This window comes from Coregonus clupeaformis, chromosome 31, assembly GCF_020615455.1.
Source record: "Coregonus clupeaformis isolate EN_2021a chromosome 31, ASM2061545v1, whole genome shotgun sequence".
In the NCBI taxonomy this organism is placed as follows: Eukaryota; Metazoa; Chordata; class Actinopteri; order Salmoniformes; family Salmonidae; genus Coregonus; species Coregonus clupeaformis.
Genome location: NC_059222.1, coordinates 25921899 through 25943620, shown reverse-complemented (window position 1 = coordinate 25943620; position 21722 = coordinate 25921899). Strand labels below are relative to the sequence as shown.

The 21722-nt window shown below is 45.5% G+C and overlaps 1 protein-coding gene across 4 annotated transcripts in view; it reads left to right on the top strand.

Moving 5' to 3' along the window:
* Positions 1–21722, top strand: part of LOC121547304 (serine-rich coiled-coil domain-containing protein 2-like) — a 91058-nt gene that overhangs the window by 16089 nt on the left and 53247 nt on the right. For all 4 annotated transcript variants that reach the window (XM_041858498.2, XM_041858497.2, XM_041858496.2 and 1 more), the window contains exons 2-3: positions 12651–14179; positions 14446–14651. In XM_041858498.2, the coding sequence (XP_041714432.1) occupies positions 12691–14179; positions 14446–14651 (1695 nt within the window). In that variant the 5' untranslated portion in view covers positions 12651–12690. The remainder of the gene's footprint in view (positions 1–12650; positions 14180–14445; positions 14652–21722) is intronic.

Here is a 21722-nt window from a genome sequence, read left to right as displayed (position 1 = left end):
TGTTGAGTCATCCGCATACATAGACACACTGGCTTTACTCAAAGCCAGTGGCATGTCGTTAGTAAAGATTGAAAAAAGTAAGGGGCTTAGACAGCTGCCCTGGGGAATTCCTTATTCTACCTGGATTATGTTTGAGAGACTTCCATTAAAGAACACCCTCTTCTGTTAGACAGGTTACTATTTATCCACAATATAGCAGGGGGTGTAAAGCTGTAACACATACGCTTTTCCATCAGCAGACTAGGATCGATAATGTTAAAAGCCGTACTGAAGTCTAACAAAACAGCTCCTACGATATTTGTATTATCAATTTCTCTCAGCCAATTATTAGTCATTTGTGTAAGTGCTGTGCTTGTTAAATGTCCTTCCCTATAAGCGTGCTGAAAGTCTGTCAATTTGTTTAGTTTACAGTAAAATAGCATTGTATCTGGTCAAACACAATTTTCCCAAAATGTAACTAAGAGTTGGTAACAGGCTGATTGGTCAGCTATTTGAGCCTGTAAAGGGGCCTTTACTATTCTTGGGTAGTGGAATTACTTTTGCTTTTGCAAACATCTTTTCACCTCTTCCACACTCACTTTACGGAATTCGAAATTACAGTGCTTGTCTTTCACAATGTTATACTTGGATGTGTACTGTCAGTGTTTGTTTCTGGCATGTCATGCCTGAGTTTGCCAATGAAGAAATCATTAAAGTAATTGGCAATATCAGTGGGTTTTGTGATGAATGAGCCATCTGATTCAATGAATGATGGAGCTGTGTTTGCCCAAAATGTCATTTAAGGTGTTCCAGAGTTTCTACTATCATAGTGTAGTTTCTTCTCCTTTATATTCAGTTTAAGTCACATGATATCTCAATTTGCAGTACGTTTGCCATTCGGTTGTGCAGCCAGACTTCTTTGCCATTTATTTTGCCTCATCCCTCTCAACCATACAATTTTCCAATTCCTCATCAATCCATGGGGATTTAACCGTTTTTAGTCATTTTCTTAATGGGTGCATGCTTATTAGAAACTGTAGTAAGCAATTTCATGTGTCAAGTGCAGTGTCTGGTTGCTGCTAATTAAACACCACAGACCAACAATTACTCTTTACATCAACAGGAATTACTACAAAACTTAATGTATGATCTCTTATACACTATATTAGGCCCAGTCTTTGGAACTTTGGTTTTCCTAGATATGGCAACTGTATTGTGATCACTACATCCGATGGATTTGGATACTGCTTTAAAGCAAATTTCTCTAGCATTAGTAAAGATGTGATCAAAACATGTTGATGATTTCATTCCTGTGCTGTTTGTAACTACCCTGGTAGGTTGACTGATAACCTGAACCAGGTTGCAGGCACTGGTTCCAGTCAATATTTATAAAACCCAGAAAATATACCTCTGTTGATATCACATACATTATCAAGCATTTCACACGCTATCCAGATACTGACTGTTAGCACTTGGTGGTCTATAGCAGCTTCCCACAAGAATGGGCTTTAGTTGAGGCAGATGAACCTGTAGCCATATTACTTCAACAGTATTTAACATGAGATCCTCTCTAACATAAGAGGTGGAACAGCTGCAATCACCAAAAAACGTGCTCTGTCTAGGCCTGCCTAGACTGCTTCATTAATTACTGTTGTCACGTTCTGTTGCATAATTTGTCAATAGCAGGATGCCCTCCGATTTTAAAAATCAAACACTCTTGGATTACACCCATCTATTCATACTTTACATTATTTGCGAGATCAGACATAACATCACTATTATCCAAGTTTTCTTTTTGGGAATTTGCTTTCATTCAGCACATCTTAATTTGTAAACATTTCAACTGTATTAAATCATTACTTTTTAAAATTCCACAAAAAATTAACACCCATCAAAATAAAGTTATCCTTCTTCTCTTTCTTGTGATGTAAGTGTTGATGATGCGTTTAAATTCCAGACAAAGCTTCAGCGTTCTTATAGATGCAAAGGAAAGACCATGTATGCCATTGACCCATTTCTGCAATTACCGGGTGTGTATGACCGGTCAATACAAACATTTCCACGGCCGTAACGTTCACGGAAAAACCATCACGTACAAGCAAGAGTATGAAAGAGTCGCAAGAGTAAAATTAAAAAAATCAATCCAGCGAAATTTAAGTGACAAGTGGATTTGGCACCCTTCAAACACAGTTGGCAGGGCGTGCACGTTGCATGTGTGTGCTCAAGGTTAGTTTGCTGGGTATTTTACCTTGCCTGATCTTCAGAGGCACTTCACAATCACACATTGTCACACAATCCCAGAAAGAGAGGTTTTCTAAAATAACATGGCATTTCACGTAGGCACAGTGCAATGTCTAGGATTGACTCAATGTTACAATGCAGAGGATGATGAAGAGGTCTTTTTGATCTATTAGCCTATTTATTGAACAAAGACCTGGGCTAAGTCCCATTATGGCATCCTATTCCCTATATTGTGCACTACTTTTGACCACTTTGTTGTGGTTTAAGGGTGTGGTGTGTGTTCTGCCATCCTCCTCATTTACAGACTAGAAGAGTGCTGCTTCAGGGAACTCCGTGGCCCTTTTTAACTCTGCTTGTGCTCTCTGGGTGACCTCCCTCTCCGGACTAGAGGGCCCTTTGCCCTGGGGTGAGAGACACTTATAGATAGATGTTAGCCTAATGGTCATGCACGAGCTAAGGATAAGGCTATCGTGATGGATGGCTAATTGCAGCCAGACAGTGTAGTAGGACATGGAGAGAGGGATGCAGCCATACCATTGAGTTAGGCTTCTAATTAGGCTCATTTAGGTAGATATCTGTTTTGTGGCTTTAGAGGTGTCTACTGCATTTGTAAACGTCTAGTAGACAAGATGTTCAATCACAGCCACTCAATACATTGCGTTTTTGAGTGAACCAAATCTGCTGATATGTTGATTGAACTCTGAAAGTGATGTGCAAAGTAAAGAAAATGTCTTTAACATTTCTAACCTTGAACCCTGAAGTAAATGATCTGGTTTCAAAAAGAATACTTGTTTCACTTCTCTGGTCGACTCTTGTGGGTACAAAACACTTGACCGCTACACTGTTGAGTCAGACAGTCTGGAGAAGCATGCTCTAAATGCTTTCTGAAAAGCAGACACTTGGCCATATAAAAAGGCATTGGTCGATAAAATCATGGCTCCAGCCAGGCGGCTGGTCTGCTGCTACGGTGCTCAAGCTGACAGTGTGACCAGTGGGAATCATAGGGCTGAAGGGACCCAACTGTGCTGTGCCCATGCAGTGCTTATCTATCCATCTTAAACTTTTCAAGACTATTTCCATTCAAAATCTAGGCCTAACTCCCATCAGAATATTGTCTACATCTGATAGGGAGAGATTAGTTTTAGTGGGCCTCTTTTCCTGTGGTTTGGCCGCAGGTAGCCTAGATCTTGCTGTCTTAATAATAATAATATGCCATTTAGCAGACGCTTTTATCCAAAGCGACTTACAGTCATGCGTGCATACATTTTTTTTGTGTATTGGTGGTCCCGGGGATCGAACCCACTACCTTGGCGTTACAAGCGCCGTGCTCTACCAGCTGAGCTACAGAGGACCACATGATGGTATGATGATGGCATGGCTGTCTCTGAAATGGGAACGAAGTAGAGGGCAAGCATTGGCAGGGATCCAACACACCATTCCCAATTCGGTAGGCTATTTGTGGTGAAACAATAGTTCAGGTATAAAAACATAAGACACCATGCTGCCTTAAAAGTGCAAAGCTGATCTACCGGTGAAGTGGGGGATAACACTGCTGGCTAGTAGGAGGTGGTGGTGTATCGTATCGTACGTTGGGCCTTCAATTTAACCTAAGTCCAAAGGGGAGGGAGATTGGGAGAGAGGGAGTGTGTCAGCAGCAGTGTGTAATGTGGGTCAGTGTGTGCCACCAGAGTTGGCCTCATTGGTCGCTAGCCAGGTTGGGGTCGGTCGCAAACTAACGATACTGGCTGAATGCCTGCAGCCTTGTCATATGAGATAAGTGATTACTGTAACCATAGAAATATAATAAATAGTGATTCTATTTACATTTTTTTTTCATTTTAGTCATTTTAGTAGACGCTCTTATCCAGAGCGACTTACAGTTTTAGTGAGTGCATACAGTGGGGAAAAAAAGTATTTAGTCAGCCACCAATTGTGCAAGTTCTCCCACTTAAAAAGATGAGAGAGGCCTGTAATTTTCATCATAGGTACACGTCAACTATGACAGACAAAATGAGAAAAAAAATCCAGAAAATCACATTGTAGGATTTTTAATGAATTTATTTGCAAATTATGGTGGAAAATAAGTATTTGGTCAATAACAAAAGTTTCTCAATACTTTGTTATATACCCTTTGTTGGCAATGACACAGGTCAAACGTTTTCTGTAAGTCTTCACAAGGTTTTCACACACTGTTGCTGGTATTTTGGCCCATTCCTCCATGCAGATCTCCTCTAGAGCAGTGATGTTTTGGGGCTGTCGCTGGGCAACACGGACTTTCAACTCCCTCCAAAGATTTTCTATGGGGTTGAGATCTGGAGACTGGCTAGGCCACTCCAGGACCTTGAAATGCTTCTTACGAAGCCACTCCTTCGTTGCCCGGGCGGTGTGTTTGGGATCATTGTCATGCTGAAAGACCCAGCCACGTTTCATCTTCAATGCCCTTGCTGATGGAAGGAGGTTTTCACTCAAAATCTCACGATACATGGCCCCATTCATTCTTTCCTTTACACGGATCAGTCGTCCTGGTCCCTTTGCAGAAAAACAGCCCCAAAGCATGATGTTTCCACCCCCATGCTTCACAGTAGGTATGGTGTTCTTTGGATGCAACTCAGCATTCTTTGTCCTCCAAACACGACGAGTTTAGTTTTTACCAAAAAGTTCTATTTTGGTTTCATCTGACATTCTCCCAATCCTCTTCTGGATCATCCAAATGCACTCTAGCAAACTTCAGATGGGCCTGGACATGTACTGGCTTAAGCAGGGGGACACGTCTGGCACTGCAGGATTTGAGTCCCTGGCGGCGTAGTGTGTTACTGATGGTAGGCTTTGTTACTTTGGTCCCAGCTCTCTGCAGGTCATTCACTAGGTCCCCCCGTGTGGTTCTGGGATTTTTGCTCACCGTTCTTGTGATCATTTTGACCCCACAGGGTGAGATCTTGCGTGGAGCCCCAGATCGAGGGAGATTATCAGTGGTCTTGTATGTCTTCCATTTCCTAATAATTGCTCCCACAGTTGATTTCTTCAAACCAAGCTGCTTACCTATTGCATATTCAGTCTTCCCAGCCTGGTGCAGGTCTACAATTTTGTTTCTGGTGTCATTTGACAGCTCTTTGGTCTTGGCCATAGTGGAGTTTGGAGTGTGACTGTTTGAGGTTGTGGACAGGTGTCTTTTATACTGATAACAAGTTCAAACAGGTGCCATTAATACAGGTAACGAGTGGAGGACAGAGGAGCCTCTTAAAGAAGAAGTTACAGGTCTGTGAGAGCCAGAAATCTTGCTTGTTTGTAGGTGACCAAATACTTATTTTCCACCATAATTTGCAAATAAATTCATTAAAAATCCTACAATGTGATTTTCTGGATTTTTGTTTCTCAATTTGTCTGTCATAGTTGATGTGTACCTATGATGAAAATGACAGGCCTCTCTCATCTTTTTAAGTGGGAGAACTTGCACAATTGGTGGCTGACTAAATACTTTTTTCCCCACTGTACATTTTTCATACTGTCCCCCCGTGGGAAACTAGCCCACAACCCTGGCGTAGCAAGTGCCATGCTCTACCAACTGAGCTACATGAGGCCCCAATATTTATATGACTTTAACAGCCAAGGTGATGGAAGGAGAGTCAAACTGACCTCTGAGCTCCACATTTACTCACATTGCAAGTAGTGGAAAATTGAAACCTGGACCTGTGAAAGTGTCATAGATACTGATAGTGTTTTAGATGGTTGCTAAATATCTCACTTCTCATGCAGTCCTGTGCTTGTGTGCTGCCTGCAACCCGGAGGTGAATGCAAATCAAATCAAATCCATTTTTATTTGCCACATGCGCCGAATACAACCTTACAGTGAAATGCTTACTTACAAGCCCTTAACCAACAATGCAGTTTTAAGAAAAATAAGTGTTAAGTACAAAATAAGTAAAACAATTTATTTATTAAAGAGCAGCAGTAAAATAAAATAACAGTAGGGAGGCTATATACAGGGGGTACCGGTACAGAGTCAATGTGCAGTACTGAGTATAGAGGACAGGAATAGCACAGTCAGTAGTAGCAGGATAGCAGAGGGCTGCCCCTCAAACAGATGAACTGTAGCGGGAGTACAGCTGATCTCTGTTTTCTTTGGCCTTGTAACCACTCCAGGAGATAGGGAGAGCAAGGGAAAGAGTAGGAGAGAGCGGGAGGGATTATTATTATTATTATTATTATTATTATTATTATATATTAGCCCACCGAAAATATGTCAAGAGTCTTGTTAAACTACGTAGTATTGCAGGAAAAAAAATTCCTAGGTCCCTCAAATTAAACAGTCAAACTGGTAGTGTATTTAATATAGGCTATCTCAATAAACAATAATCTTTTTTTTTTTAAGGGGGGGTGACATTTTTAAAATGTGAAAAAGGTGGCCCTGGGGGGAAAAAGGTTGTGAACCCCTGAGGTAGAGAGAGGGGGAGAGTTGGTTGCAGCCAGGTGCCCAGTGTAGAGTATGGAGCCTAAAGCTCATTGGCACCCTGTGCAAAACCATTCATCTGCAAGCAATCCCTGTCCTTGGCCAATCTTGCAGCACAGCAACTTTTCCCTGCAGTATGCAACATAGCGTAGTTTACTACCACAAACACATACACACACACACACACTTTCTCCCTCCAACTCCTCTCTCTCTCTTTTTGTCTCTCTTTTCTGTCAGTCATTCACCCCTGCCCACTGTCATTACTCTTGATGAGAAGGGGCTGATGGCTTTGAGCCAGTGCTAGCCTACACTGATTGCTGAGTGGCCCCCTAATGGATTTCTCCAGTCAGTGAGCACGTCTCCTCTCCTCTGCCATGTTGATATATATATATATATATATATATATATATATATATATATATATATATATATATATATATATATATATATATATATATATACACATATACATGTCCCAGTGCCTCAGCAACACTAGTAGCTAATCAAATGTGCTATATAGCTTTTTGATAGTTCTCGTTACTGAATCCCTATCTCTTCTCTTTGTAAACAGAGCTCATTGCAGTCATTGCTACGGACACCAAGGTAAACGATGCACAGAGACTGTTTGAGTTTCTCACTACCGTGGTATTTCGCAATAAGACTCAGGGCGGCTGCACATAGACCTATGGATGTTTTGGAGAACCCAAGCTTGAATGTTGTTTTGTTTTTGTTTGGTGTTAAACTAAAATAAACTTCAACACTTGACTGGCTCCTGACGCTTGCCTTATTTTTTCAGACACCTTCTGAGGGGCCTAATGGCCTAATCTTCATTCTCTACTGAATCGATACTTTGTGCTTCAAACCCCTTGGGAATGATTTACCCTCGTCATACTGTGTCTGTTGGCACATCCATGGCCACGTTGTCATCTCGTGGTTTTAGGGGGCAGGACCGCATGCCCCTCTTGCCCCTGGCATATACTATGTCTATGGGAGACGGATAATATGCAAAAGCTGTGGATGATGCCCAGGCGGCATGAAGGATGATAGGCAGGCGGGTAGGGGCTGGCATGCGTTCACAGGGGTACCACCAAACAGGGGTCTTTATTATATAAAAGGTACCATATTCCCTATGTAGTGCACTACTTTTGACCAGGGCCTACAATGGGGAGAACAAATATTTGATACACTGCCGATTTTGCAGGTTTTCCTACTTACAAAGCATGTAGAGGTCTGTAATTTTTATCATAGGTACACTTCAACTGTGAGAGACAAAAATCCAGAAAGTCACATTGTATGATTTTAAAGTAATTAATTAGCATTTTATTGCATGACATAAGTATTTGATACATCAGAAAAGCAGAACTTAATATTTGGTACAGAAACCTTTGTTTGCAGTTTCCTCTAGGTCTTGACCAGTTTTGCACACACTGCAGCAGGGATTTTGGCCCACTCCTCCATACAGACCTTCACCAGATCCTTCAGGTTTCGGGGCTGTCGCTGGGCAATATGGACTTTCAGCTCCCTCCAAAGATTTTCTATTGGGTTCAGGTCTGGAGACTGGCTAGGCCACTCCAGGACCTTGAGATGCTTCTTACGGAGCCACTCCTTAGTTGCCCTGGCTGTGTGTTTCGGGTCGTTGTCATGCTGGAAGACCCAGCCACGACCCATCTTCAATGCTCTTACTGAGGGAAGGAGGTTGTTGGCCAAGATCTCGCGTTACATGGCCCCATCCATCCTCCCCTCAATATGGTGCAGTCGTCCTGTCCCCTTTGCAGAAAAGCATCCCCAAAGAATGATGTTTCCACCTCCATGCTTCACGGTTGGGATGGTGTTCTTGGAGTTGTACTCATCCTTCTTCCTCCAAACACGGCGAGTGGAGGTTAGACCAAAAAGCTCTATTTTTGTCTCATCAGACCACATGACCTTCTCCCATTCCTCCTCTGGATCATCCAGATGGTCATTGGCAAACTTCAGACGGGCCTGGACATGCGCTGGCTTGAGCAAGGGGACCTTGCGTGCGCTGCAGGATTTTAATCCATGACGGCGTAGTGTGTTACTAATGGTTTTCTTTGAGACTGTGGTCCCAGCTCTCTTCAGGTCATTGACCAGGTCCTGCCGTGTAGTTCTGGGCTGATCCCTCACCTTCCTCATGATCATTGATGCCCTACGAGGTGAGATCTTGCATGGAGCCCCAGACCGAGGGTGATTGACCGTCATCTTGAACTTCTTCAATTTTCCAATAATTGCGCCAACAGTTGTTCTCTTCTCATCAAGCTGCTTGCCTATTGTCCTGTAGCCCATCCCAGCCTTGTGCAGGTCTACAATTTTATCCCTGATGTCCTTACACAGCTCTCTGGTCTTGGCCATTGTGGAGAGGTTGGAGTCTGTTTGATTGAGTGTGTGGACAGGTGTCTTATACAGGTAACGAGTTCAAACACGTGCAGTTAGTACAGGTAATGAGTGGAGAACAGGAGGGCTTCTTAAAGAAAAACTAACAGGTCTGTGAGAGCCGGAATTCTTACTGGTTGGTAGGTGATCAAATACTTATGTCATGCAATAAAATGCAAATTAATTACTTAAAAATCATACAATGTGATTTTCTTGATTTTTGTTTTAGGTTCCGTCTCTCACAGTTGAAGTGTACCTATGATAAAAATTACAGACCTCTACATGCTTTGTAAGTAGGAAAACCTGCAAAATCGGCAGTGTATCAAATACTTGTTCTCCCCACAGTATAGGGAATAGGGTGCCATTTGGGATGTCGCCATAGACCTTGCTCCTCTCCTCTCAGTCTTCTCTGTATGTCTACCCGCAGCTTCAGGCTGCTCTCTACTTGTCCTCAGAGAAGCAAATCCTGTTCAACCACATTCATCACTGAACTTTCATGCGTTTTAGTACATTAAATATTCTTTATTCTGTTTTTTAATACTGTAACTATGTGACATTGCATGCGAGGGTGACAAAAGGATTTAGCCTGAAGGTTAAGGTAAATACTCTCGGGCACTAGCCTCTTGGGTGTGGCTTTAAATGTCAGAACAGCATAAGGAGCTGGTGCAGTCAGGAAAGCTGTGTTGTAATTGGCTGAGTAGCATTGTGATAATTAGGGGTGTGGGATCTGGTATGCATGTGGAGATGTAGTTGTGCTCCGACAAGCCCTGACTCTGTTCCTGCCACTCCCAGCCTAGTCTTTTCAAAAGCAGGGCACTTTAATTGGCACGTTTTAGATGGTACAGTAAAGACTGCTTTCCTAGAACAGACGTTATAAATAATTTAGAGCTACTGTGTCTATGTTTCTCATTAGGTTGAAAAGAATATTCACAGAAAGTAGCCGACTGTGTTATTTATTTTACTGCATTTGATAGTCTTAAAGTAACTGTCCAGTGTGAATCTCACTTTTAAAAGTTAATATTCTGTTAACTCATACCCAAATAATGTTGTTGACTCGTCGTATACTTGTATTCGTGGCCAAAGCATAATTCTATCCTCCTGATTCCTGCTTAGAAGCAGGAAGTACCAGTGACTCACTCAATACGGAAGTGGTTAGATGACGCAGATACTAAGCTACAGGACTGTTTTGCTAGCACAGACTGGAATATGTTTCGGGATTCATCCGATGGCATTGAGGAGTATACCACATCAGTCACCAGCGTCATCAATAAGTGCATCGATGACGTCGTCCCCACAGTGACGGTACATACATACATTGCCCTCCGACCAAACCATCAAACAGGCAACGCAACAATACAGGACTAAGATTGAATCCTACTACAACGGCTCTGACGCTCGTCGGGTGTGGCAGGGCTTGCAAACTATTATGCATTAAAGGTAAGCCCAGCCGCATGCTGCCCAGTGACGCGAGCCTACCAGATGCGCTAAATGACTTCTATGTGTGCTTCGAGGCAAGCAACACTGAATCATGCATGAGAGCGCCAGATGTTCCGGACGACTGTGTGATCACGCTCTCTGTGAGTAAGACCTTTAAACAGGTCAACATTCACAAGGCCGCAGGGCCAGATGGATTACCAGGACGTGTACTCAGAGCATGCGCTGACCAACTGGCAAGTGTCTTCACTGACATTTTCAACCTCTCCCTGACCCAGTCTGTAATACCTACATGTTTCAAACAGACCACGATGGTCCCTGTGCCCAAGAACACTAAGGTAACCTGCATAAATGACTACCGACCCGTAGCACTGACGTCTGTAGCCATGAAGTGCTTTGAAAGGCTGGTCATGGCTCACATCAACACCATCATCCCAGAAACCGTAGACCCACTCCAATTCGCGTACCGCCCCAACAGATCCACAGATAATGCAATCTCTATTGCACTCCACACTGCCCTTTCCCACCTGGACAAAAGGAACACTTATGTGGGAATGCTGTTCATTAACTACAGCTCAGCGTTCAACACCATAGTGCCCTCAAAGCTCATCAATAAGCTAAGGACCCTTTGACTAAACACCTCCCTCTGCAATTGGATCCTGGACTTCCTGACGGGCCACCCCCAGGTGGTAAGTGTAGGCAACAACACATCTGCCACGCTGATCCTCAACACGGAGGCCCATCAGGGGTGTGTGCTTAGTCCCCTCCTGTACTCCCTGTTCACCCATGACTGCATGGCCAAGCACGACTCCAACACCATCATTAAGTTTGCCGACGACGTAACGGTGGTAGGCTTGACAGCCTATAGGGAGGAGGTCAGAGACTTGGCAGTGTGGTGCCAGGCAAAAACCTCTCCCTCAACGTGAGCAAGACAAAGGAGCTGATCGTGGACTACAGGAAAAGAGGGTCTTTTTTTATAAGTATTTGATGTGATTTTTGATTGCATTTACATTGATGTCAGAGTGGTTAGAGGGACAATAGAGCCCTGAGTACCAGGCCATTAGCGACCTGATTATCTTTAGCGAGTTGGATAGGCTACCACTGTCCAGAGTGCATAAAAGGAGATTACCATGACTCAACAGTCATGTAGAATGTTACTGCGTTCATGAATCATGACTGCGAGTGTGGCGGTAATATGGTCACCTCAACAGCCCTAGTAGTGTGTACGGCCCAGTACATCACTGGGGCCAAGCTTCCTGCCATCCAGGACCTCTATACCAGGCGGTATCAGAGGAAGGCCCTAAAAATTGTCAAAGACTCCAGCCACCCAAGTCACAGACTGTTCTCTCTGCTACCGCACGGCAAGCTGTATCAGCGCTCCAAGACTAGGTCCAAAAGGCTCCTTAACAGCTTCTACCCCCCCAAGCCATAAGACTGCTGAACAGTTACTCAAATGGCTACCCGGACTATTTGCATTGACCCACTTTTTTACGCTGCTGCTACTCGCTGTTATCTATGCAAAGTGACTTTACCCCTACCTACATGTACATATGACCTCCACTAACCTGTACCCCCGCACATTGACTGGGTACCGGATCCCCCTGTATATAGCCTCGTTATTGTTATTTTGTTACTTTTTTTACTTTAGTTTATTTAGCATTTTCTTACTCTGCATTGTTGGTTAAGGGCTTATAAGTAAGCATTTCACGGTAAACTCGACACCAGTTGTATTCGGCACATGTAACAAATAACATTTTATTTGATATATATGCCAACACCATTCTGTTGGGTACACTCACACCTTTCCAACACAGAAAAGCATTTTTTTTTAACATACATAAAACAATTTGGAAGGAAAACTATTTCACTCATATTGTAATTAATTATAGGTCATATTTTGTAGAATTCTGGAAACTCTGGACAGTAACTTTAAAGTCTACCTCTGTAAATGTCAATTTGTGTTAGAAATAACATGTTTGGGGGTGTTAATCTTAGCACGACATGTTCTCACACCTTTATTTCTCTCTTCCCCTTTCATATTATCTTTTCCTCTTGTTCTCGCTTGTCCTCCCTCACTCCCATTTCTCTCTTTGTCCTTCTCTTGTCCCCCCCCCCACCACCCCCCTTCTCTCATCTTCCATCTCTCACTTTCCCTCTACAGCTCAGCCAGCCCTGCACACCCATGGTCCAGCAGGCAGCTGATGGAAGATCTGGTTCCCAACGTGCCCACCATGGTCTCCAGGCTGCCCAAGTTTGGCTCGCGCCCCGCAGCTGTGGCTGGCACCGCCCCACTGACCAATGGGACCCACTACCAATGCGTCTCCATCACCACTGGCAAAGGGTTACCCACTTCCACCACCAGGCACAACGGGACAATGCGGATGCCCCCCTCCTCCTCTCTGAAGTGGAAGAAGGGGAAAGGAGGAGAACCTGTGGAGAGGGGGGTGGACTCAGGGGAGGAGGGCGGAACTGGAGCTGGGCATCACCTCCGACAACTGCAGCACTCACCAATGGTTGTACGGGAGATTAAGAAGCCATCCACCATGCCTGCCACGGTTAAGGTACGGGGGTGTGCTTCTGCGGTATCCTCCACCAGCCCCAGGACTATACCCTCCAAAACCGGGCCTCACGGGGCCATCCCCAAACAGGCTTTGTCTGGACAGAGTCTCTGCAACGGCAAAGCAGGCCTCAACGGCCAGTCGGGTGGTGATGGACGGTTTGTGTCTGGGAATGGCTCCCTCAGGCGGGGCCAGAACTGTGGTTCCCCCTACAGCAACCTGACCAGCAGCCTGTCCCACTCCCAGTCCAGCGACAGCCTGGAGACTGCCTCGGAGGAGAACATGGTGCGCTCCCGGAGCCTCACCCACGTTAAGAGGATCCCCTCCCCCACCCAGCCGCCCATCATCCGCTCCTACTCCTTCAACAGGGCCTCAGAGCTGGCCAAGGAGCTGTCCAGGCCTCTAGCCAAGTCCCCACTGGTCAAGACATCTCCCCTGGCCAGACCGACACCTGTGCTGAGTAGTGCAGGGAGAAGGAACGGCCTACACCTCATTATAGGTGGACGTGGACTAGCACCAGGCAGGGCTGTGGTGGGAACAACTAGCTGCATCTTGCCCCCCACCACACTGAGGAATTCCTTACTACCCAGTTCAGCCTCCTTCACCACCAAGCCCTCGGCCATCAGCTACAGACTCACACGGCCCTCCCTCATCAAGCAGCCTCGCCCCATCTTGGCCTCCTCTACCGAGAAGGTCCAGGGCAGCACAGAGGAAAGCGAGGGGAGGAGGAACTCGGTGGAGACACCCCCTGTCACCCCAGACCCATCCAGCACCAATGACAGCCCAGGGAGCACCCCAGAGGGCCTAACAGAAGGCCTACAAGAAGAAACTGCGGCCCCCAGCGGGGTGCGTCCCCTGGGGGAAGGCCTGGAGGACATGTCCCTCTCCTCCACCTCCTCCCTGGAGCGCAACGATACCAGCGAGGAGTACATCGACGACTTTGACAACCTGGGAAACGGAGGAGATGGCATTCTGCTGCTCCCTGCCCATGATGGAGGGCTCGACCAATCACACTCTGTCTTGGCAGGTGATGATAACGCAGATGTCATCCACCGTCATGGTGGAACCTCCATGAAGGGCCTTCACAGCTTCCTGTCTGACAGTGTAGACTGGGCTGGAATGGGACTCACTGGTAAAATTTCACAATAATACAAATAATTGACGTTAAAGTCTAAGGGACGGTTTCCCAGACACATATTAGGCCTAGTCCTGGACTAAAAAGCACTTTCAATGGAGAATATCCACTGACAATGCTTTTTAGTCCAGGACTAAACTTAATCTTTGTCTGGGAAATCGGCCCTAAATGACAACAATACTAACCAAAACAAATGAACCAAAACTCCCTCAGTGATTAGGTAGCAGGCGAGTAAAACCTCTTCTTTCTCCTCCCTGTTGTAGGAGGTAGAGGGGGCTTAGGGGCGTTGTCTCGGCGTGCTAGCCAGGCCCTGTCCGGGAGTGCAGACTACCCTCTCGGCTCTTCCCTCGACTTGTCTCCCTCAGACTCAGGCTCGGGGGGGACCTACATGTGGGACGAGGAGGGTCTTGAGCCCCTGGGGACCACCACACACCCCTGTGGGAGCTACAACTCAGACCTCAACAGCATGGTAAGTCTGGATAGAATACAATGTATTCAACATGTATAGTGAGTTGACCACAAATAATTTAATTCTATGGAATTGACAGCTCCCAACAGAATGGATTAAGATTTAATCCATCATTCCAATGGGAGGTGTCTATCTTCAGTAGTACTTTGGTTAGTAACATGTATATGTATGTGTGTTTTACTGTCTTTCGGAGGGGTTGGGTTAAAAGCGGAAGTCTAATTTACATTTTACATTTACGTCATTTAGCAGACGCTCTTATCCAGAGCGACTTACAGTTAGTGAGTGCATACATTATTTTTTATACTGGCCCCCCGTGGGTATCAAACCCACAACCGTGGCGTTGCAAACGCCATGCTCTACCAACTGAGCTACATCCCTGCCGGCCATTCCCTCCCCTACCCTGGACGACGCTGGGCCAATTGTGCGCCGCCCCATGGGTCTCCCGGTCACCGCCGGCTACGACAGAGCCTGGATTCTAACCAGGATCTCTAGTGGCACAGCTAGCACTGCGATGCAGTGCCTTAGACCACTGCGCCACTCGGGAGGCCCAAATTTCAGTTGGGCCTTGTGTGCAATTGACCAATACAGTGATCTTCATCTTTTAATCCCCGCTGACCGTCATAATGTGTTTAACCTTTGTCCAATTCACTTTTACTTACACACCTTTTTTAATAGTCAGCATTTTACTTTCCCCGTTGCTAGAGTAGAAAACGTTCATCCTACTTCCATTCTGTGGAATTTCCTGTGTGATTTGTATTCTAGAGGGGCAAGGGTTGTCCTGCTGGCTTTGACCTAAATGAGCTCACTGCCTGGCACTGTTTCTGTGTGGGTTCTCTGCCCACGGTATCACTGTCCCCAATCTTACGTCACTACTCAGGACATTGAGCTACAAGACAGGTCTTCAATGGTGCTGCTCTTTCTTTGGCCAGTGTACTGTATGCAGTCAGGGCTTTTGCCTTGCACTGTACAACTCTGCTCCTGTACAACAGTTACATAGTTGTCGTTTTTTCTCTAATCTGATTGAATGCTTTTAAAGTACATCCTTCCTTCCTCCCTTGCTATTCAGTGATCTGTAAGTGATTGTATGGTCTCCAGCCTATTGCTTTCACCAATCTCAGCGTGTCAGATCAGTCATTACTTAAGGAAGGAAGGAGGCAGGGCCTTGTTCTGCCTTCCAAATGTAAGAACCCAATTTCCTGGATTTCAGCCAAATAATCAGTTCATTGATGTTTCCTTGAGGGATCCTATTGGCTGTTGCCCCGTGTGATTTCCCTGCTGTTTCACAGCAGCCTATCACTGGGCCAGAGAGAAGGATGCAGCCTCCGGACCAGAGGCAAGCGGAAGGATGACAGTGTAGTTGTTACTGTAGTATGACGTGGCCTACAGGAGCAGCTAATTACCATTCTCATCTCATCAATAACAGAGGCACTCCTTTTTATATGGAGAAAATATGGGGACAAAAAGTACATATTATCTAATTGTGTATTCCTGGAGGCTCATAATAAGTCAGTGACTCAGACAGTGAGTGTTCCATCTCTGAAACCACCCAAGTACAGGACACAAAGCATTTCTCTGAAAAGTGCTGAATCATCTGTCTCTGGTTAGGGCAGCGTTGGAAGACAAGCTCCAATACACATTGCAGCTCTCGTTTCCGGGCATTTTTTTTAGCTAGGTCACGCAAAATACCTGGATTTGCTCTTTTTGCTTTTGTTTCTCCATTGGAAATGAACTATTTACGGGCCAGCACCTCTTAAACCTGTTTGGGGTCTTGGTTCACAGCTCTTGCCTATTTCCTTTTTCTCAATACTGTGTTTTTTCAGCACAGCTAATCCATCTCTTACTGTGATCTGGGTTAGGCTGTATTTAGTCTGATCATGTGGGGATATTTCAGGAAGAGCACCTTTGGACTGCACAGACATATTAATATGACGTTGTAATCGTTTGAGTCATAGTTGTGTGACCCATATAATTTAAAAACATTAGCCTATAATCATCTCATGGATTGGGATCTCATAATATTTTAATATCTGACCGCAGCTAATAATCAGAGACATAAACACACTGGTGCATATCGTTTGGTAGCCTACGTTTAAAGTGGTACTTGAGCGACCTCTACTGGAGACTAAGTACTGCAACTGTTGTACTCAGCACAGTAGGCTTTTACTGTATGCTGTCTCTGTGCAGTGCAGAAGAATCAAGCTAGATGGTAGCATTGATCAGCAAGTGTATCCACACACAGTAGGCTATTACTGTCAGTAAATGTGTGTCGGAAAGATTAGCGATTTATTAGTTTCTATTTATTGGAAATGCTGTACTGAACTCAACACGGGAGACAGTGGTGAAACCTCCAAAATGAATTCAGAGAATTAAACAGAAATAAATCCAATATAGGAGATTCCTTCAATATTCAGGAACATCATATTTCCCTGCAAGGATAGTTTTCCACCCTAAAAGGCACTGCATAGTCAATCCGACATCTGCAGTGGCCGTAGAGCATTTACTGCAATACCGCCTCTGCAGAAGTCAGGGCATTTATACTTCTTGTCAAGGAAGTGAGTTTGTGTTTATACTGGACCTCCCGCCCCCACCTACCGTCAACCAATCATGTCAATGCGGAGCTATACGGGGGACTACGCATTGTTACAACATTTGGGCGGCGCGCTATGATGCGGTACGGAGCTTAATTTGGCCTCTGCATGCCTCCCGAAGTGCCGCAATTGCTTCACACTCCATACGGCGCGTCCAACCACATTTTCGGATCAAGCGTAAATTGGATTTAAGGAAACACAGACTTCGAAGATAGTAGCAGTGAGCTCATTATAGAGAAATGGAGGGGAATGAACAAGAGATGGCGAGAGAGGCAGTGAACGAGTGCGTGGTAGAAAGACAAGGGGGAGACTTGGGGAAAGAGGGAGTGAACACAAGAGAGCGAGAGAGGGATGGGGTGAGAGTGAATAAGAGAGTGAGTGGTAGAAAGAGGTGAGAGAAATGAGAGAGCGTGTGTATGTGAGAGAGTGAGAAAAGAGCGAGAGAGAGACTGTAGAGATGTGGGATGCTAGCTAACCGACAGGCAGACAGATAGGCAGCCCGTCCCCCTGGTGGGTTTTGGAGCCGCAGGAGTCCTGCTGTCGGGGAGAGGTGCTAATGCACTAACACAGAACCACGCCATCGCCGCCCAGCTCTAAAACTGTAATGTCTGCAGCTCCCCGTCACGCTCAGGGAATTGCCTTCCTGACAAAAATTACATTTACTATGAATATCTGCGAGGGTATAATTAAAGTCAAATAAGTTAAATTAAGTCTGTGGTTGTGACATGATCAGGCCCCGCGCCACACTCCTTCAGTGGTGGTGGCTGCCGTGGTTTCTTCAGAAGCTCGTGATTAGCTTTGAAAAATGAAGTCCTCCTGTGCTACTCTCTTTTAAAGAGGACAGAGAAAGCAGTGCTGCTTCACTAGGGACTGCGAGAGGAGTGTGGGAGTGTGTGTTAGTTAGAGCACCGGCCCGGAGGCGTGACTAATTCAGTCGGAGCTATTTGATTGCCTTCCTCGCTCCAGCAGACAGTGCAGGAAGCCTGCTGTCGTAATACAGTGACTGCTCTTAAAAATACGTATAGAATCCGCCCTTTAAATAACTTTGAACCATGCTGCCTTATGTGAGAGTAAGGCTGAGGTATTTGATTAGATTTTGCATTATTACATCAGTCTATGGTAAAGGCTATCACCCAACATCATTCACACGACCATCTGATGGCCAATGGTGATTTTGACGCACGGGTGCCGGATACATACACACACAGTCTTGTATAACTAACCTTGTGGGGACACACAATTCAGTCCCATTCAAAATCATATTTTCCTAACCTTAACCCCAAAACCTAACCCTAGCTCCTAACCTTAATCCTAAACCCCCTATATATAGCATTTGACCTTGTGGTGATGACAATGTAACAAAAAGTCCCCAATTAGTTTGTTTAAACACACACACACACACACACACACACACACACACACACACACACACAGAGGACGGAGGACTGGATGCTCATTCACTTCAGGAGCCAGTAGAGTGTTAAGACAGGGAAGTGACAGTGTGCTGGGCTCCTGGACCTAATGTCCCAGGCTGCGTCACATGCTGGCGTCAGTCCCCTCTCTTGCTGTCACTCGTCGCATAGGAACGTCCGTTATGCTCAGGCATCTCCTCAACCCCGATTCTTAGCAGCTACGTCAGCCCCGCTGAGCCTGGCTGTCCTGTCTGTCTGCACTCATCTTATCACAGAAGTGCCGCTTCTCCACGTCAGCCTGCTGCACCGCCAAGGACAGGCCACGTCTGGGCCAGATCTTGCTTTACTAGCCCGAAAAGTGTCGGCTTAATGTTTCAGTGCACAAGGCTGTGATGCTCTATTTAAAGGGGTTTGTTACAGTAGATGAATTGGGACATATAGCATACAGATTCACAGATCAAATCAGGCAGCAACATGTCGGTATGCGTTGAAAGACAATTCATATGTTGACAATGGCATCGCATGATCACTAGACACTCTAAATGCCCATTGGAGATGACAACTATTGATTTGGCTCTTCTGGTCTTGTCCCCAGATGGTCTTGTTGCCATGTATGTCGCTAGTGGAAGATGCAGGGCGTATTAGTACAAGAGGGCTGTAAAGAAAATGTTATGTGTGCAGACAGGCCACCGGGTGGCAGTGTTGGTCCAAGCTGGATGTGATGGCTGGTGAAGGTCTATAGGCCTGCAGGCTGGGTTAGGCATGTAGGGGCATCACCATCATTCATGCTTCTCCTCACAGCTCAGATCCCCCCCACCCATCCTTTCTTCCGCTCGCTCTCTCTCTCTTTCTGTCACACACACACACCCCACCTCGCTCCTCCATAATCATCCCCACTGCTAGAGCAAAGAATATGCAGGCGGAGCACATTATGGCCAGAAGAACGAGTGTTCCTGGGGAGACCCTTTTGATGTTCTCCGCATTGCTTCACACTTTCTGGAGTTCCTTGGACTTTTTTGTATCAATCTGCATAAATAAAGCCACAAAGTTGGATGGCATTGCCAATGCTCGGAAATGCTGCTGAGGAAAACACTGAAAATATGATCACAAATTTGTTTCCTCTGCAGTATACTCCTGTATTCCAACAGCAACTGTAGCCAGAGTAATATCCATCTGCCCTTGAGGTTTTCTAAAAGACTACACACCTCATCTAGTAAAGGATACCAAGTACAGTAGCAGCAAACATAGTTGTGTTTTGATCCATCCAAGGTCAGAAACCTGTCCCCAAGCCCCCAAATATTTCCCTCTTCTTGCAGAGTGCTGATGACCTCTCTCCAACTCAATCTCTCTCTCTCTCTCTCTCTCTCTCTCTCTCTCTCTCTCTCTCTCTCTCTCTCTCTCTCTCTCTCCTCTCTCTCTCGCTCGCTCGCTCGCTCGCTCTCTCACTCCAACTCTCCAATTCTGTCACTCTTTTTCTCCTCCCTCTCTCTCTCGCCAACTCTCTCTGTCTTTCTCGCTCCATTCCTCCCAGATCATCTCAGAGATTCTCACATCAAAGCTGTCTGGGTCTCTCTTCGGCTCGTCATTTAGAGTTGTTTGCTATCCGCCGCGCGCTAATGTTCCAAATGGCCTCCTCTTAGCCGCTAAAGGTGCCAGCCTCTCTAGGTCTGTTTGTCTTTGTTTGAGTCATTAGGCTAAGCTGAGGCTAAGTTAGCCATTGTGTCAGTGCTAAATAGATATTGTTTACTGTGCATTAGGGACCTGGATGAACTGTGTGAAGGATTGATTGCATGCAGTGAATGGGAAGCCATACTAAAACCTACAGCATACAATGAAGCACATCACTGCACAGAACACACTCTTTAATGTACTTAGAAATAATGCCTATTCTTAGCTCATCATATGCTATTTCAATGTTTAGCCCCTGTATCTTATCGAAAGGAAAGGCGAGATAGGCTATGCTATAATGTCCGAAAGGCAAAAACAACCTCCATTATAAGCTTTTCAGTGACACATAGTTGAAAGGTGGCGTATAATGTTCTCTCCCTGTGAATAAGCGTGGAGAGAAGTCTTTCTCCAGTGTATTTGCAAGCCGCCGCCTCCTCCATGTGGGCTTTAAAGCATACGCTGGTAGTCAGTGCTCTGACACATGCAGGATTTACTCACTGTGCGAGTGTAGTGCCGATTTAATCACGCCCGCGATGGGCCTGACCTTTTTCCTCCACTTTACTGATGCTGCTTGACAATTTCATTACCCTTCAACGCTCTCCCTCTCTCCTAAGCTCCCCCTCCCACACTGCACACTGATTTGCTAAGCGGCAGATCTCTTGTCTCCTTTAGTGCGGGAGGCCTATAGTAGGGTCTGGGTTGAGCTAGGCTTGAATGGACTGGGACGTAGCAAGGCCCATACAAAATTCAGCAAACTCCGTTTGTGTTGAACAATTTGAGAATTATATGGAATGTTTGGTGCAAACATTGTGGATAGTTCACTTAACTCAGTACGCTGGGCGAGGCTGGTTTAGTCTCCCTCTCCTCTTATTATCCACCCTTCTTTAGCCCAGTGAGACAGCAGCCCAGAGCCAGAATGGACGGTGAGAAAAAGTTCTGACTGGTGGTTAGTGGCTCTCCATGTCGCAGATCTCAGTATCTTAGCTATTATGGCACAAACATGGCCTGGGTCAGCATCGTGTGTAGCCTCCAGAGACATCAGTGTAGTGACAGAAACCCCAACGCCTCTGAGTCAATGATGTTGACAGGGCCGACGCCGCTCTGTAGGACTCTTTTTTTTAATGCGGCCTCTTGAAGTTAGATTTGCCTCCACACTATAGCCCAACGGACTAAAACAACAACTCTGTCACCAAAAGAAAGGTTCGCTGAGCCTCGAGGTTACATTGCTCATTAAGTTGTCACTTTGTCTCATGCGTGGCGCACGACTGCGAGAGGTAATCTGAATGTTAATGCGTCAATCCTTAAAGTGGACTCTCTTCTTCCTCTCTCCTGCGTTCTCTCGCATCACTAAAGAAGGCTTTGTGGAGTCTTGTATTGATGACGAGAGGGAGAAGCGTGCTTTC